At 49.6% G+C, this 17,801-nt stretch overlaps 1 protein-coding gene across 1 annotated transcript; it reads right to left on the minus strand.

Moving 5' to 3' along the window:
- Positions 1 to 641: 641 nt before the first annotated feature.
- Positions 642 to 11,178, minus strand: AICDA (activation induced cytidine deaminase). Its single transcript, XM_040979030.1, has 5 exons — positions 11,095 to 11,178; positions 5,586 to 5,733; positions 2,669 to 2,939; positions 2,286 to 2,401; positions 642 to 1,551 (listed from the first exon to the last, which is right to left on the minus strand). The coding sequence occupies exons 1-5, from the start codon at positions 11,118 to 11,120 to the stop codon at positions 1,498 to 1,500; spliced, it is 615 nt and encodes a 204-aa protein (XP_040834964.1). The 5' UTR covers positions 11,121 to 11,178; the 3' UTR covers positions 642 to 1,497.
- Between the last annotated feature and the right edge of the window lie 6,623 nt (positions 11,179 to 17,801).

Genomic DNA, 17,801 nt, shown 5'->3' on the forward strand with positions numbered 1-17,801 from the left:
TTTATCTGCATAGCAAGGGTTGCTAGGTAACAAGCTCAAGGGGAGTATGACCATCTTGATATTTTTGTCTCTGTCAAGGATTGTTGCAACGGACTCATATGAAGCCCACTTTGGCTCCCTCCACTTTCCTGGAGAGAGTAGGATTTCCTTGCAATACTCATCTCTTTGGTCACACTCACGCATAGCTGTATATTTGGGAGAAGCACCACACAGACATAAGCGGTAGAAAACCTTGACCTGCTTGTCATGGCTAAGGTTAAAAACCCCATCAGAGTCAACAGATCTTATGATCTTTCCCTTTAAAGTGTCCATTAGCCATGGTATGTGAAGTTTATGGGTGTGTTTCTTCCTCTTTTTTAAAGGACTTCTTTATTTTTATGGAAAAGCAGGTCTATAGAGAGAAGGAGATACAGAGAGAAAGCTCTTCCATCCACTGGTTCACTCCCCCAAATGGCCACAATGGCTGGAGTTGAGCCAATCCGAAGCCAGGAGCCAGGAGTTTCTTCTGGGTCTCCCGTGTAGCTGCAAGGTCCTGAGGTCTTGGGCCATCCTCCACTGCTTTCGCAGGCAGGGAGCTGGATGGGAAGTGGAGCACCTGGGACACAAACTGGTGCCCATATGGGATCCCAGTGCACGCAAGGCGAGGATTTAGCCACTGAGTCATCATGCTGGGCCCATGGGTGTTTCTCATAGAGGGACTTGTTCTAAAACGTTTGTGTTTTCCAAGGATTTGGTCCAAGGAGTCAACTGCACATCCGGCTGCCTTCTCCACAGTCCCCAGATAACATGTGAAGCTCCTTGATTAGCATAATCTGCAAGTGACCACATAGAATACACAGCTCCTTCCACCACCCCCAAATCCTCTAGCATACACACGTGAAAACGCGCGCCAACCAGGCTCTTAAAACACAGCACAAGCTTGGATGCTAATGCTCGGGAAAGGTGGCTTGGGGTTTCAGTCGCCCAGATTCTCTCATTCGGAGGTTCTCTAAGTCACAGCCTGATGGAAGAGTTTGGGTTACCTGAAGGCTAATCTCAGAGGGAAAGTAAAACAAACAAACAAACAAACACAGGACTAACACCACTGACAAGTCCAGGGAATCAGGAAGGAGGCTTGCAGGAAAGCACGCGATCCTCCCAGCACACCTGTTAGGAGCTGCTTTCTGCTTTCATTCTGCCTCAAAGTCATAGGACTTTGTCACTTTAGGATGTCTACTCTCCCAAACCCAGGACTTTTGCTTTTCTCTTGCCCACAGCGGGGAAAGATGGTCACCTTCAAAACAGCAACGGGTGTAGCTTTTACCCCAGTAAACTGTTTCTTCTCTGTTTTCAAGAATCCATGTTTTTAGAGTCATACATAATTGTGTATGGTTTCTCCCCTAAGCTTGAAGACAATGAGAGCAGGAATAGAAATGCGAGAGGACTTCAAGAATTTTCCTTCTATGCCCCGGCTGCGGCAGAGGGGTCCCGTGGTGTGCGGACGCCTGGAGGTTGCAGTCAGAGGCCCAAGGTGCGAAATGCGTCCCGTAAGTCATCAACCTCGTAAAGGGGCTGCGGGAAAAGAGAGGTGAGTTGGGCAAGTGATTTCAATATTGAGTCGGTGGGCTGGGGTTCTAAAACTGCACAAATGCCTGTGCAGCATTTTTGCAAGGAAAGTAAACACTGGAGGGAGTAAGAAAAAGAGATGGGAAATGCTTTAAAATCTTAAAATTTTATATACTCGAGAGGCAATTTTTAAAAGAGCAGAGACAGAGACCTTCCACTGGCTGGACCACTCTCCCAATGCCCACGGTGGCGGGGTTGGGTCAGGTCCAAGCCAGGAGCTTAGAACTCTGTCCAGGTCTCCCACATAGCTAGGCAGCAGGCACCCAACCACTGAGCTGTCCACCTGCCGCCTCCCATGGCGTCCAGCTGGAAGCTGGGGTTAGGAGAGGCAGGATTTAAACCCAAGTCACTCTGCTACAAGAGTCAGGCATCCCAGATGACATCTGAACTGCTGTGCAGGAAAGAATTCAGACTTGGGAAGAAATAGAATCCAAGGAGAGAGAGATAGACACAGACACCAATATGAAGGGAGGAGCCAAACGAGCAAGAGCTCCTAGCCGATGGCCCCGAAGTGGGAACCAACAGAATTATTCAAGTCCAAGTGCAATTAGGCTTTCATTGGATAATTTGTGAGAGTCACCCCACCCCCTCTGCCTCCCTCCTACCCCCACCTCCAAAAAAAAAAAAAGGAAAAAAGAAAAGCAAAGCAGCCTGGAGGAAGAACCCCGACAGACGCTTACCAAGAGAATGCGCCGGAGCTGTCTGGACAGACGCACCGAGTTCTCATGCAGTCCTTCCCAGCCCTTGAAAGTTTTTTCACGATTCTCCACAAAAGTATTCCAGCAGTAAAAGTAATCTGGAGAGAGAAAGAGAGAGGATATAAGTTAGGGTCAGGTCCCCAACTGTAGGGAGAGAAGAGGAATTCCAGCCCCGTTTCCTCACTTCTCTAGGGTCACGTCTTCAAGCTACCGAATCTCATCATTGACTTCTAGCCAAGCATTTGATCCCCGGAGTGATCCCCGCTCCCTCCTGCCCTGTCTGCGAGGCGCACCCCCCTTCTCACACTGACTTCACCCCGGCCCTGCGAGGTGGAGGCCCCAGCCATGCCCACTGCCCTAGGTACCTTTGAAGGTCATGATGCCCAGCTGGACCCCTGCGCGATGCAGCCGCCGCAGCCCCTCGGGCTCGGCTTTGCGATCCTCGCAGAAGTAAAGGCGGGCGGTGAAGATCCTGAGGGTGAGGTTGGGGTTGCCTTGGAGAAAGTCAGCCACGTGCCGGGCACATTCGTAGCAGGGGCTCCAGGAGGTGAACCAGGTGACGCGGTAGCAACGGCCAGGGTCCAGGTCCCAGTGGGAGATGAAGCGTAGGAAGACCATTTCCACGTGGCATCCATTCTGGAGGACAGAGAGAGAGAGAGAAAGAGAGAGAGATTGGAGGGAGTGAGCTGTGGCAGCCTGATGGTGGTCTACACACGCCTCCCATCCTCTTTTTCATTCCCCAAGTCTCTGAATCTGCCCGGGCCTGGGGGAAGCCAGGAGAGGAGCGTGGAATTCAGTCGGCATGTCCCGGATAGTAAGGGACGCAGCCACCTGAGCCACCACGTGCAGTTTCCGAGAGTGCCGCTGGGAGGAAGGTGCATGCAGGAGTGGAGCTGGGGCTAGAGCTCTGTGCTGTGCGACGTAACCAGCAGATGCACCTTGTCTTGCTCTAGTCACTAATGCCAGAGTAAGAGATCATTCCCCAGCTACACTATTCATAAGACGTAGAGAAGTTGCCCAATTCGCGTTGGTTTCACATTCCCGTGAGTGAAACAGGCTGGTGTGGTGGGTGGGGTGTTGAACTGGAGATAAATGGATGTGCTTGGTGACGCTTCCAGCACGCTGTTCCATAAATAGCTACAGCAATTCACCAAACAAGGAAGAGATTAGAGAATCAAGTCATGATGGCAAGGGAAGTGACTCGGTACAAATACAGACACGGTGCACAGGAAAACACAAGCGCTCTTCAGTGCGTCTGCAGAGCCTGACTTAAAAGCGAGGTTCATCTGGGTGCAAAAATCCACGCGTAGCTGCTTTCCAAAATCTATATTTTTCGTAATTTTTTAAAGATTCCCTTGTTTACCTGGGAATCTACAAATTGTTTTTATAGAAAAATAAGCTTTTAATCTCCTTTCCATGAACTTCTTAAAATATCCTTGCAACCGCCAGGTGACAACATGTCGCCCAAATGGATTCTTCCCTGGGGTTCCTTCTGTCACAGAGTTCTCAGTGGTGGAGGAGACAGCCGCAGGGAAGCTTTGTCCGCCTAGCTGGACTTGGAGGAAATATTATTTTAAAATGCAGTTGACTCTGGTAGCTGAATGTTTCAGTCCACTTGGGGCCTGGTGCAGTAGCTTCATTGGCTAATCCTTCCCTTGCAAGCACCGGGATCCCATGTGGGCACTGGTTCATGTCCTGGCTGCTCCAGTTCCCATCCAGCTCCTTGCTTATGGTCTGGGAAAGCAGAGGAGGACGGCCCCAAAACTTTGGGCTCTTAGTACCCATGTGGGAGTCCCAGAAGAGGCTCTTGGCTCCTGACTTTGAATTAGCTCAGCGCTGGCTGTTACTGCACTTGGGGAGTGAACCAGCGGATGAGAGATCTTTCTCTTTGTCTCTCAAGCTCCGTGTAAATCTGCCTTTCCAATAAAAATAAAGAAAACTTAAAAAAAAAAAAAGACTGAGTTAATTCATCAGACAGCCAGGAACAGAAGTCATTTGGAAAGCCAAGTTAAGTCACAGTTAATTTTTCCCAGCTTTTTCTTCTGTTAATTTTCAAAAATCCTAAAGACAAGCTTTGGTGATCACTTTTCAAATCTTGCCTGGGGTGGATGTCTTGGTCAGATGCTCCTTGGGACACCCATGTGCCATAGCTGAGTGCCCCTGGGTTTTGAGGGAACAGGTGATGACGCAATGATTGGAACTCTGCTACCCCCATGGGTGCCCCAGGTGCAGTTCTGGGGTCCCGGCTTCAACCTGACCCAGCTCAGCTGCCGCAGCCTTTGAGAGTGAACTGGAGGAAGGATGATCGCTGCCTCTCTGATTTTAGAAGAAGCAAGTACAATTTAAAAAAATTGAGAAGTCAGCATATAGCTTAGTGGGTTAAGCCCATGCAACGTTAGCATCCTATGTTGCCAGTTCAAGTCCCAGCCGCTCCAGTTCTGATCCAGCTCCCCTGCTGATGGCCTGGAAAGCAGGGGCAGATGACCCAAGCCTCTGGGCCCCAGCACCCATGGGGCAGACTCCGAAGAAGCTCGGGCCTCCTGGCTCTGGCCTGGCCCAGCCCTGACTGTTGGAGAGTGAACCAGTGGATGGAGAATCAACCTCTCTCTCTCTTTCTCTCAGCTAATGACATTCCCCCTAGATAAAAATACTCTTACCTTAATCTCTTCTTTTTTATTTTTATTTATTTTTATTACAAAGTCAGATATACAGAGAGGAGGAGAGAAAGAGGGGAAGATCTTCCGTCTTATGATTCTCTCCCCAAGTGAGCACAATAGCCGGTATTGCGCCGATCCAAAGCCAGGAACCAGGAACCTTTTCTGGGTTTAGGGTCCCAAAGCTTTGGGCCATCCTCAACTGCTTTCCCAGGCCACAAGCAGGGAGCTGGATGGGAAGTGGAGCTGCGGGAATTAGAACCGACGCCCATATGGGATCCCGGCGCATTCAAGACAAGGACTTTAGCCGTTAGGCCATGCCGCCAGGCCCTCTTACCTTAATCTCAAAAAACTTAGGCCGGGGGGGGGGGGGGGGGCGGGAAGGGAGGTAGGCTTTTGTTTTGGCTCCACGGGAAGCGTTAGAGGGCCCGGCATGCCTGAGCCCTCATCATAGGACATGCTTTGGGATAGATCTGCTCTGGATGTAGGTACATGTGAAAGTGAAGAGAGGACTTGCAGCGCGTAGTGGGGGTGCGGATGTAAGTGCAGGTGGTCTAAGACCTGTGGCAGTGGCCTACAGCGGCCACGGGTCAGCGTTGAACTGTGGGAGGCAAGAGCTCACGCCTACCTGGTTGCGAAGGTGCCCAAAGTCCAGCGAAAAGGACGTGGCGCTGTCCCGCCGCTTGACCACGTAGCACAGGTAAGTCTCGTGCCGTCCCCTGGCCCAGCGGACGTTTTTGAAGTGGTAAAGAAACTTCTTCTGCTTCATCCAGAGGCTGCAGGCAGGAGAGACAACAAACATGGGCGGGCCGGCCATTCTCTCGTCCTTCCCGGCTCTCCTTCCGCTGCCCCGGCTTCAGTTACACCGGAGAACGCGTTCTTGATACCTGTGCTGGGTGCGAGACCTTCTGAACCTGAAATCTGCCGCACATTTCTCCTGCTTCTATTTAAGACCAACACTGGGGGACATCCAGGAGGAACCCCCCCTGCCCTGTCTTCTAAATGCTGAAGACTTGGAATGACAAACACATTCCACGTTGTGAGCGCAGGGGCCCAAGGACGCGGGCCACCCTCTGCTGCTTTTCCAGGCCATTTCCAGGGAACTGGATTGGAAGGGGAGCGGCTGGGACATGAATGGTGCCCATGTGGGAGACCGGCACCGCAGCAGAGTCTTAATGTGTTATACCACAGCTTTGGCCCACTCGGGCGGCGTTCTCGCACTAACAACAACCGCTTTCCTGTTTGTCAATGGCTGGCATCTCTGATATCCCAGTTAGATTCTCTGTGCTTGGGGGGCGGGGGTAGCAGAAAACAGAGTTTTATAAATGTGCTTTTCATGTGTCGTTATTGTCAAATGTGAATGCCACAGAAAAACGCAAAGTTTTGATTTTGAAGTATTAACTAATCTTTTTGTTGGGACTGGCATTTGGCGTAGCAGTTCAGCTGCCTGTTGGACCACTTGAATCCCATATTAGAATACTGGTTCAGGTCCTGGTTTCTTGGCTTTTGATCCAGCCTCTGCTGGCGTTTCTGGAAAGGCAGTGGAAGACGGCCCAAGTACTTGCACCCCAGCCGCCCCGATGGAGGAGCTGGCTTCAGCCTGACCCAGGAGTGAACCAGCAAATGCAAGCATGGGTCTGTCTCTCCCGCTCTGTCACACTTTTCAGTAAATAAATAACTGTTTTTAAAACTGTATGTTTTCCCTAGTTTTTCGCATACCTGTTGCGTGCTTTGGATTATGCTAACTTTGTGTGTAAATGTGGACTGCGCCCCATGCCAAGCTCAGTACTATCAATATTTTGACATATGTTTTGCAAGCAGAACTGATTGCGTCTTTTTGTTTTCAAGATCTCAGTGGTGTCATTCATGTCTTATAAATTGAATTGAACGCTTGGGAATACGCTCAAGTAACCCAGACGTCTTCCCAGAAATTAAGAGCTGCGGTTACAGCTGAGGACACAGTAACAAACTGTGCAGCGTGTCTTCAAGCTGAAGTGGGATCTGGAGGTTAACCCTCGTCCTTTCCACAAATACTGTTTTTTCCAATTTGTGGCGGCAGTGCCGCCACCTACTGGTCATAATCAGACGTTCAGAGGACTTGGAAAGTAAAGGCCTTGGCAAGAATTTGAATACCGTTTGCTGGCAGAATTGAAACCTTTTTCACCTTCTCTCTCTCTCTCTCTCTCTCTCTCTCTCTTTTTAAAATACTGAGGTTTAATTTGCATATGGCAAACTTCATTGATTTAGAACATGCGATTGCATGAATGCTGGCATACACAAACATCCTGCAACGTTCCGGCCAGCTGGGTGCAGGGCACTCATCCCCGCCCCCCACTCGCCGGATCTTCACCACCCAGGGCCTCTAGTGCTGCCCCCTCCACCTGGGAACGTTGATTGGCTCTCTGCAACGTGACTTTTCCTGTTCTAGAATGCGACAGACATCCCACAAGGTCTCCTCCTCCTGTCAGACCTCCTGGATTTGGCAAGGACAGACACTCAGCCAGGCCTCTGCAGCCCAGTCCTTCGTCCTGCCGCGCATGCCCTGCTGCCACTGCACAGCGCGCTGGACTCACCCGCTGTGAACATTTGAACAGGTCCACTTTGGGGCTATCGTGTACAAAGGTACTATGAAATTAGAGCATGGGCTGATTTTGATACAAAAAAAAAAACCTTGAAATCTATGCATATTTTTTCCTAATGCACATTTTCCATGAATTTTGTGAAAATGCTGTATAGTCCAAGAAGCCACATTTTGCTGATGTAATGGTCTCTAAAAGTTAACGACCATGCGGGCCAGCATTGTGGCCAGCAGGTCATGCCGCTGCCTGCACCACCAGCATCCTGTACAAGCACTGGTGTGTATCAGCTGCTCCACTTCTCATCCAGTTTCCCACTTACGGCCTGGGAAGAACAGCAGCACATGAGCCAAGTGCTTGCATCCCTGGTACCCACACGGGAGATGAGAGAAGTTTGCGGCTTCAACCTGGCCCATTGCTGGCCATTGTGGGTGACTGGGGGGCATGAACCAGTGAAAGGAAGATCTCTTCCCCACACCGCTCCACCCCTCATATGTGTCTGTGTCTCCCTCTCTCTCTCCGTAACTCTGACTTACAAAAATTCAAAATAAATCTTAAAAGTTAACTATTGTGGGACCTGGCGCGGTAGCATAGTGGTTAAAGTCCTCGCCTTAAACATGCCGGGATCCCATATGGGCACCAGTTCTAATTCCAGCGGCTCCACTTCCCATTCAGCTCCCTGCTTGTGACCTGGGAAAGCAGAGGACGGTCCAAAGCCTTGCTTGGGACCCTGCACCTGCATGGGAGACCTAGAAGAGGCTCCTGGTCCTGACTTCAGATTGGCTCACTTGAGGCCACTTGGGATGTGAATCAGCACACAGAAGATCTTTCTCTCTGTGTGTCTCTCCTCCTGTATGTAGATCTGACTTTCCAATTAAAAAAAATAATAATAAAAATAAAATCTGTTAACTATGGTGGGCAGCATAGCAGTGCAGTGGATGAAGCTGCCACTTGCTGTGCTGGCATCCCATATCGGAGCATTGCTGCTGCTCCGGCTTTTGGCCTCCTTCCAGACCTCATCCTCGCCAGCGCCCCTTGGGAAGGCAGCAGAGGATGGCTTCACTGCTCAGCCATGGGCCAGCCACGAGGGAGCAAGGGACTTCCTTCTTCCTGGCCCCCCCTGCGCCCCTCCCAGCTTCCCTGGCTGGCGCAGCCATTTGCAGAGTGAACCAGCAGCTGGGGAGTTGTCTCGGTCTCTCGGTCACTCTGCCTTTCAGATAAATACATCTTTTCTAAAAATCTAAAGATAAATAAGTTAGCTAAAAATGATCAGCCTTATCAAGTGCCTTAGCTAGGACGACAGCGCATTCCAGCTGTTTCTATGTCTCCCTCTGCACACATGAAAAGCGCCTTGAGGCCAAGAATTAGATTTTCACTGTATACATGTTAGCTATATCGGAAGATAGGGGAATTAGTCAACCGTGTTACTTTTAAAACTAAAATGTATAACTGACAGGAATCCCAAGTAGCTACTTAGCAATTCCCAGGAATTATTGATTTTATTTATAATTGGTAATGATTTGTTATTCAGCCACTGTAATAGCGCATAGCCTATAGGAGAATATTTCAAAAAGCTTATGGAAATTAGCATGGGATAAGCCTACTTTGGTGCAAAAAAAAAAAAAAAACTTTAAAATCCACGCAGATGAGCAGTCTTTAACGAGTTCATGCCCGCCTGTAATGAATAAGACTGGTCCCAGATATCAACACATTTTACAGGAAGTAAATATATCTCTTAATTTCATTTTCCATGAAAATGGAATTTTTTTTTGAAGCACCATCACATCAGCCCAGCCTGAGAGATGTTTAATTTTAATACAGAAAGCAAACAAACAAACAAACAACCCTCTCTTTGTGGCCCAGTCAGGTTTAAACACAGTTAACCCACCGTGCCGGTCTGTGCAGACGATGAGGCCAAGGAAGGCATTATTGTAGTTTTTTTCTCTGGATTAGGGAAAGGGGAGGAGGAATGGCTGTCTGGTCATTCTGGGACAGGCACGTGTTCCCGGGAATAGACAAGGGGATGATGACACAGGCAGAGAATTCATGTGCGCTGTTGTGTGCAAGTCGGTGGGAACGTTAGCCGAGCTCTCCCGTTGGCTGCCGCGAGCCGCCACTTGGAGTGCAGGCGGCTGCGTGCTTGTGCCCACTCCTCATCTCCTCCAGCTGTAGCCGGGCCCCCCACCCCCGTCTCCGACACCCTGTTCTGGCTGCCCGGGCAGGCTTTTCTGGCCTGCGTGTTGACAGCTGCGCTGGACAGCTGTGCCTCCCGAGGCAGAACCTTGGTTGCGTCCCCAAGCATCACCACGCAGAAGTAATGGGTTAAAAATAAACCCACGAGGGCCATCATCTGTGCCCTCGGCTCAGGAGCTCTGCTGGCACCGCCTTCCTCAACCCCGAAGGCCCTTTTCCTCCCGTTGGACTGCATCCCTGCCACCTGCTCTTTCTCTGAATTTCAGCCACTGCCTTGCCTTTCGCGCTGCAGACTGTCCTCGGAGCCATTTCCATGGGCCCCTCTCTGGGCCCAAAACCAGGGTATTCAGGAAGTTCATAGAAAATGAAGTTAATCGTTAAGTTGACTTTCATGCAACTTTTTTTTTTTTTTTTAATTTTTGCACAGGATGCAGTCTCCAAAAAGGTTTTGGGAGAATGTACACTTACGAAAAATTGCCTGGATTTAGTTTTCAAGATCTCACTGTCAGCTGAGGAGACATTGGACAACTTTCTGTTTCCAAGAGGAATTTTCTTAAGGGTATTTCATCTGCTCTGAAAAATCTTCACTCTGTACTCTAAATTCTTTGTAAAAGTACATGCTCGTCGCCTGTCAATAGCAATCATGCAAGGAGCCATCGAGTACGGGCTGTGATAATAAGGGACCACAAACAGCACTTGAAAATGATTTGAATACTGTACAGTGTCCCCATTTAGGAAGTGACTAAGTCATATCTGAACAAGTGAAAAGATTGATTATACAGAAAAAAGTCACTAACTTCCTAACATAGATCTGTCCCATTAAGCAACTTACCTGAGTGAAACTTTCTCTTTATAATCAACATAATCGTAATGACTTTCAAGCACTTAATTTAAAAATTCTGATGTTCTTTTAAAAAGTACACAGCTCCATACTATGGCTGCATTGTTGCAATGCCTCTCCTAGGAAAGTTTTGGCTACAAGAAAATATTTACAAAATCATGATGAAAATTGCCACTCTTGATTTTAGTCTGTTATTGCTATGACCATCTCCTGGTTTGAGTCCCTAAGGCTTAGGTCTGGTCACCTGGTGACCATAAACTGAGTCTGACTGTGGCAGCAATTTCAGGGCAAGTCAGTACATGATGACTTTGTTACCAGCAAGGCATGGAACAGAAGTAGGCTGAGAACACAAGAAAGCTATACAGGAGACATAAAGAATCAGATCCAGACAAAAACAAATTTGGCCACAGATCCAGCAGATGCTGTGAGTAGAGAGAGACAGGAGAGAGGGGCAGCCACCCTCCTGGACTCAGATCTGCAGAGACGAAAAGACAGTGCAGCCACCCGCGAAGACGCTGCCCCAGTACCTGAAGGGCTCCTCCACGGCTGCCATCGCTGCTCTTGGGAGTCTTCTAGAACAAGGGAATCTTGCCTCAAGCCGCACTGTGCTGTTGCCTTGGTCTGACAGTGCACTGGTCCCTGACATTCAAATTTCAACTTGCCCTTCTGGGCTCCTCCCCCAGCAGCATCGTCACCATCAGGGACCCCAACAGCCTTCCTCCCCGATTGGGTCCAGTGAAGGTGGGTGCGGCTGTCATGGGCAGGGGCGCTGGATGCCTAGCTTCTTTCAGGGTTGTAACTCTGAAGATCCAGGCTGCGATCCACAGAAACCCATGTGGGGGACCCAGAAGAAGCTTCTGATCCTTGGCTTCCGACCAGCACAGCTGTGGCTGTTGTGGCCGTCTGAGGAGTGAGCCAGCAGTTAGAAGACCTGCCTCCCTGCCTTTCCTTCTTAACTTTGTCAATTAAAATAAGTAAATTTTAAATAGAAAATGTTCAAAAAAGAATCATTTGTGCATATTGATTTCTTTCCTTTTCATAAACTATATTTGAGGTGGGGCTGGCAAATTCCAAACGCAACATATTCATTATGTATTTTGTTTGTTTGTTGTGAGAGCTCCCTCTGTCTTGAAACGCTTGCTTTTCAGTGCACATACAGTATTAATAAAATTCCCCCCCCCTCCAGCTTACACAGATCCGTGAGAGTCCGGTGAGAAATCGCTCGTCTGCTGGTTCTTTAGCAAATGTCCATAACAGAGTTGAGCCAGGTGAAAGCAGCATTCCCGGGGGAGGGGCGGGGGGGAGCAGAGATCAAGCACGGGAGCTGTTTCGTCTGTTGCCTCCCAAGGGGCACACTGACAAGAAGCTGGACTTGGAAGTGGAGCCAGCACTCAAACCCAGGCACTCGGGTGAGGTGCAGGTGCCGCCGCGCCCCACACTGGCCCTGCACTGCATACATTTTAAAGGTGAAATATAGATTCCACCAGTGCAGGTGGAGGCTGATGTGGGTGACAGACTGAGCCAGACTCCACACTGGCTGTCACACATAGAAGTCAGGTCTGGGGTGACCTCTGGTGAGGTTTTATTGGGAACCCCCACTCCGGGGGACCACTGGACTCAGAACTGCCACCCAGGTGAGAGTCACAGGACTGTCTCAGCTCCTGCATGCGAATGTGGAAGCCTGGCGCTGTCACGCACCACATCTGCCTGCTGGGATCTCTCGTCCTGCTCCCAGGTGATGGACACAGCACGAGCCAGAGCAGAGCAGTAAGGATTTGCTTTGTTTCCACAAAAAGGAGCAGTCTGGTTGATTTGAGTGATGGTTCGCGGCTAAGCAATGAGGACAGATAAAATGGAGATGTCGCTTCAATCTTATATAAGCATCTGGAGGATGCTGAGACATGACTGTACAGAAAAGACTTCACTTCTTAGGAAACCACCCTCCCTCTCTACCCTTCTTTTTCTAAAGGACAGAAAGGATTCTCAGAGTGACCAAAGCACTTTTCAATTCCTGGGGGGATTTGGAGCTCCTGAGATTAGAAAGCAACTGCGTAGCGATTGTAGCAAGCGAGTGTCACTTTCCTTTCTGCCTGCCCTCTTTCCTCACCAGCTTCTATTGAAAAACCACAGCTCAGCCTGGTGCGTTGATGTTTCACAAAAACAACGTGACTTGGAAAGCGGGCTGCTGGCGGACACCTGGACTCGCACCACTTCATCACCACGAAAAACCCAAGGTGAAGTTTCGTTCTGGTCAGCGTGTGGGGCCGAGTTCTCCCTGGGAAGTCTCAGGGCGTGCGCTGCTGAGAGCCGCGGTGGGGAGACAGTGATCCCGCAGGCTGCTATTTTGAGCCGCCCAGGGGATTGTTCAATACGATACTTGGTTGTTTTTAAAAGAACCCTAAAAGGGGTGAGCGTGGGTAACACTGTGGGTTTTGGAGTGCTGCAACTTCTGCATTCCACCATTTTTGTTTTTCTCAGTTCACTGCTAGCCCCCATCACTGAATTCTTCTGGGGTGTGAAGAGGTGGAGGAATAGGTTTGACACACAGACAGGAATTACTCACTCAACTCCTGCAGGGCAGCACCTGCCCAGGACTCTTCGAGGATGAGAGAACAGTAAACAAGCGCTTATCAAAAGCCCAGAACTAGACCAGGAACTAAAGCAGCAAGAATTATTTTTGGTGGGAAAAAAAAATGAACTTCCTATATTTTATGCATATGTGATCAAGCACATAAAAAGATGGCATGAGTGATGGGAACGGGTTATACAATCAGTGTACATCTTTTTATTTCATTTCACTTGGCGTGAAGGGTGGAGGAACAGACACAGGCATTGCTCATTGGATTACTCTCACATACCTGCAGCAGGCACAGCTGGGTTAGGCCGAACTCGGGATCTTCCTCGCAGCGGGCAGGAACCCAAGAACTCGAGGTGCTGTCGGCTGCCTCCCAGCGTGTGCATCCCAAGAAGCTGGATCAGAAGCAGAACGTAGCCTGGAACCCAGAGCCGTGTGGGTGTCCCAAGCGGCTACCCCGCTGCTGCGCCCAGCGCTCCCCGCCCCGCGCGTGCAGGATTGTGCTTTGTGCCTTCTCTGTTGTCCTCCTCCGCGTGCCTTTGCATTATTTGACATTGTGTTAACTGTTTCTCTGTGCATAACAGGTGAACGAATAACAATACTGATAACAGCTAACTTCTCTTGTAAATGTACTTTGTGGCAAGGTTCTGTGTTAGGCACACTGCACGTATTATCTCATTTAAGCCTACGAGATGGGACCTGCTGTTATTTCTGTTTTCAGACATGAACACTGGGGCTCAGCAAATGGAAAAAAGACTCTCTTGCTGAAGAGTTAGCAATAACATAAACAATATCTTGGGATAGCTGATGTATTTAAAAGACAAGGTGATTCAAGAATACAAACTGTAGGGCCCTGTGTGATAGCCTAGCAGCTAAAGTCCTCACTTTGAACGTGCCAGGATCCAATATGGGCACTGGTTCTAATCCTAGCAGCCCCACTTCCCTTCCACCTTCCTGCTTATGACTTGCATGGGAGACCCAGAAGAGGCTCCTGGCTCCTGGCTTCGGATTGGCACAGGTACAGCCGTTGCGCTCACTTGGAGAGTGAATCATCAGATGGAAGATTTTCCTCTCTGTCTCTCCTCCTCTCCATATATCTGACTTTCCAATAAAAAAAATAAAATAAAATCTTACAGAAAAAAAGAATATAAACTATGACTATCACAAAGTTCTTGGGGGAGAGGGGTAGATGTTTAGACAAGTGAGTTAAGACACCCACGTTTGGAGTGCCTGGGTTCAAGGCTGTCTCCAGTTTCAAAGCAGATCACGGGAGGAGAGGGCTCAGATGATGGGGTTCTTGCTAGCACCCCGCTCCCGCCCTCGCCCAGCGCATGCTCTGGCTCCTGCGGCCCTGGAGGAGTGAACTAGCAAATGCGAAGTTTTTGCGAAGGAGAAAGGACAGAGGAAAGGAAAGAGAAAGGGACAAAGAAGAACTGAGATTTTCATCTGCTGGTTCACTCCCCAGCTGCCCTCGCTGACCAGGACCGTGTCAGGCAGCAGCTTGGCTCTGAGAGCTGAATCCTGGGCTCCCTGGGAGGGGGGGTGGATCAGACACACTGTGTGAGCACGTAGTATGCACTTTCAGGAAGCTGGGACTTGGAGCAGAGCCTGATCTTGAACCCAGGGACTCAGATGCAGGGTGTGGGCATCTGAAGGGTTTCCTAGCAGGTGTTTCACTGTTAGTTCATGCGACACCCCTTGTAGGACTGCGTTTTGGATGAGTATTCTGAAAAACCCCAAGTGGGTGGTCTGTTTAAAGTTAAGTTTGGGTAACTATGGAGACCAGAGATCGTCAAAGATTCTCAGATCCAAGTTCTGTGAGTCTGTGGCTTGATGTCCTTGCAGGCACCGGGTTGGGTCGCCCTGCTTTAGGCAGCCTGGGAACCACACGAGCAGCCTCTCCTCCTTGGTTTGCTTTTTCAGAACCTGTGCTGGTTCTCCTTTGGCTTTCTTTTCTTTTCTTTTTAAAAGAGATTTATTTAATTGGAAAGGCAGATTTACAAACAGAAGGAGAGACTGAGATAAAGATCTTCCATTCTCTGCTTCACTTTCCAAGTGGCTATAACAGCCAGAGCTGAGCCGATCTGAAGCCAGGAGCCAGGAGCCTCTTCCAGGTCTCCCACACAGGTACAGGGTCCCAAGGACTTGGACTGTCCTCAACCGCTTTCCCAGGGCACAAGCAGGGAGCTGGATGGGAAGCAGAGCTGCCAGAATTAGAACTGGGGCCCATATGAGATTCTGACACATGCAAGACAAGATTTTAACCACTGAGCTGTCATACTGGGCTCTGGTCATTGCTGCTCTCTGTCTTTTTTTTTTTTTTCCTAAGATTTATTTTATTTTTATTGGAAAGTCAGATATACTGAGAGGAAGAGAAATAGAGAGGAAGATCTTCCATCCATTGATTCACTCCCCAAGTAGCTGCTACAGCCAGAGCTGCACTAATACTAAGCCAGGAGCCAGGAGCTTCTTCCGGCTCTCCCACGCGGGTGCAGGGTCCCAAGGCTTTGAGCCGTCCTCAACTGCTTACCCAGGCCACAGACAGGGAGCTGGATGGGAAGTGGAGCTGCCGGGGTTAGAACTGGCGCCCATATGGGATCCCGGGGTGTGCAAGGCGAGGACTTCGGCCACTATGCTACCATGCCGTGCCCATTGTTTCTCTTTTATAATGTTTAGATGCTACTACATCAACTCGTAATCCTTATTGATTTGTTTACATGCAGAATCCTTGAGGGAACCAGCACTGCGGCACGGTCAGTTACGCATCCCTTAGGGATGCCAGTTCCAGTCCCTGCTAATGATCTTGAGAATTCATCCCCCACCCGTGCAGTGTACCCTTGCAGGAGACCTGGATGAGTTTCAGATTCCAGGCTTTGGCTTGCTTCACCCAGGGGCCTTTGAGTCATCCGGGGTCTCTCTCTCTCTGCACCTCTCTCCTTTTCTTTGTAACTGTCTCTTAAATGCCTGTATTTCATACCAAAGTGCCTGGGATAGAGTCCTGGCTCTTGCCCGTGTATGCCATGGGAGGCAGCGGACGATGCCCATGGTTCACACACTTGAGTTCAGGCTCCTGCCTTGGGCCTGGCCCAGCTGGCTCCTGTGGGCATCTGGGCAATGAACCATCAGATGGAAGATGTTTTCTCTGTCTCTCCTTCTCTCTCTATTGGTCCCCTTTGAAAGAAATCAAATAATCTATTTTTAAAAATCTTGATTAAGCCAGATACAAAGATTGCAAAATGTCTTCTGCGTCCATTTATCTGAAATATCAAGAATTGTCAGTTCAGGAGAGCAGGACATTTTTTCAGACTGAGGCCACGAGGAGGATGGAATGAGAAGTGATTGCATTAGAGATGGGTTATTTTTTAGGGTGAGGAATTGTGTGAGTAAAGCGCCATGGCGCCTGTGCGTGTAATGAACACCACTAGGATGCCTAAACATGTTAGTTTCATGGTATCTCAGTGCCACCTCGATTTTTTCTTTTCAATTCTGATTAACTCTGAGACTTCTAGGAACTGAACAGCCAGAAAAAGGCTGCAAATGATGACAGGGTGCTCTTCCTGCAGGTCTCTGCCTGCCCTAAAGTCCGTAGAGAAAGGGGGCAGAGGAGAGAAGCGGCCAGGGCATAGAAGAGAAAGAACAGAAACCAGAAGCGGAGGAAAGAACCTGAGCTCTCAGTGGGAAGTCCCAGAGGCCCATGCCCAACAACATGTATTTGGGGAACAGAAGGCTACAGGTGTGTGTGCGACTAAAGGATGGTTCTCGCTGTCCCCGAACAAGAGGAAACACAAGGCATTTTCAGTGTCATTTAAAGCACTACGCGCATGCTGATAATTTTCTGGAAATGACAACAATAACAAAAAAATCTATGTCACTGTAGGGAAAAAAGATATCAAAAAGGCCCAGCACAGTAGTCTAGCAGCTAAAGTCCTCACCTTGCATGCGCTTGGGATGCCAGCTCTAATCCCTGCGGCTCCACTTTCCATCCAGCTCCCTGCTTGTAGCCTGGGAAGGCAATTGAGGATGGCCCAAAGCCTTGGGACACTACACCTGCATGGGAGACCTGTGTGTGGGCTGAGTCTGAGGGTGGGCCAGACTGGGCTAGGCTTCAGCACCGGCTGGCATTCATGGAGCAAGAATGGGTATGGGACAGTTTAGACTAGGCTACAGCGCCAGACAGACCATATGAGCGCTGCAGCTGGGGGTGGGCCAGGCTATAATACCTGTTGATGAAAGCCGAGACCAGAGGCAAGCCATCTCAGACTGGGCCACAGCACCTGCTGGCCTGCACAAGATTTGGGGCTGGGAGCAAGCTAGGCTGGGCTAGGCTGCCATACTGGCTGGCGCCCCCAAGAACCAGAATGGGTGTGGGCTAGCTGGACTAGGGCGCAGTACCACCTGGCAGGTGCTAGGATTGGGTGCGGATCATGTTGGGTTGGACCACAGTACACCCTAACAGCTGCAAAATTCAGAGGTAGGAGCATGCCTAGCAGGAGAACTGTGGGCACTCTCCTCCTGGGCTGTACCTACTTGTGAGCACAAGATCGGGTCTGGGGGTGGTCAGGCTGAGCTAAGCTGCTGCACCCCCGGGCGTTCATGAGAGCCATGAGATGCCAACTGGATTGGATTTGGGCACAGTAGAGGCTGGCATGGGCCAAAACT

This window comes from Ochotona curzoniae, unplaced genomic scaffold (genome assembly GCF_017591425.1).
Source record: "Ochotona curzoniae isolate NIBS_2020 unplaced genomic scaffold, NIBS_Ocur_1.0 contig_2927, whole genome shotgun sequence".
Taxonomy (NCBI): Eukaryota; Metazoa; Chordata; class Mammalia; order Lagomorpha; family Ochotonidae; genus Ochotona; species Ochotona curzoniae.

Bases quoted from the DNA above. Each gene is read 5' to 3' on its own strand.
- AICDA (XM_040979030.1), bottom strand. From the start codon at position 11,120: ATGGCAGCCGTGGAGGAGCCCTTCAG. The intron at 5,734-11,094 runs GTACTGGGGCAG...TCCTGCCTGCAG, and splicing joins GCCGTGGAGGAGCCCTTCAG to CCTCTGGATGAAGCAGAAGA. The intron at 1,552-2,285 runs GTAAGCGTCTGT...CTTTTCCCGCAG, and splicing joins AGCTCCGGCGCATTCTCTTG to CCCCTTTACGAGGTTGATGA.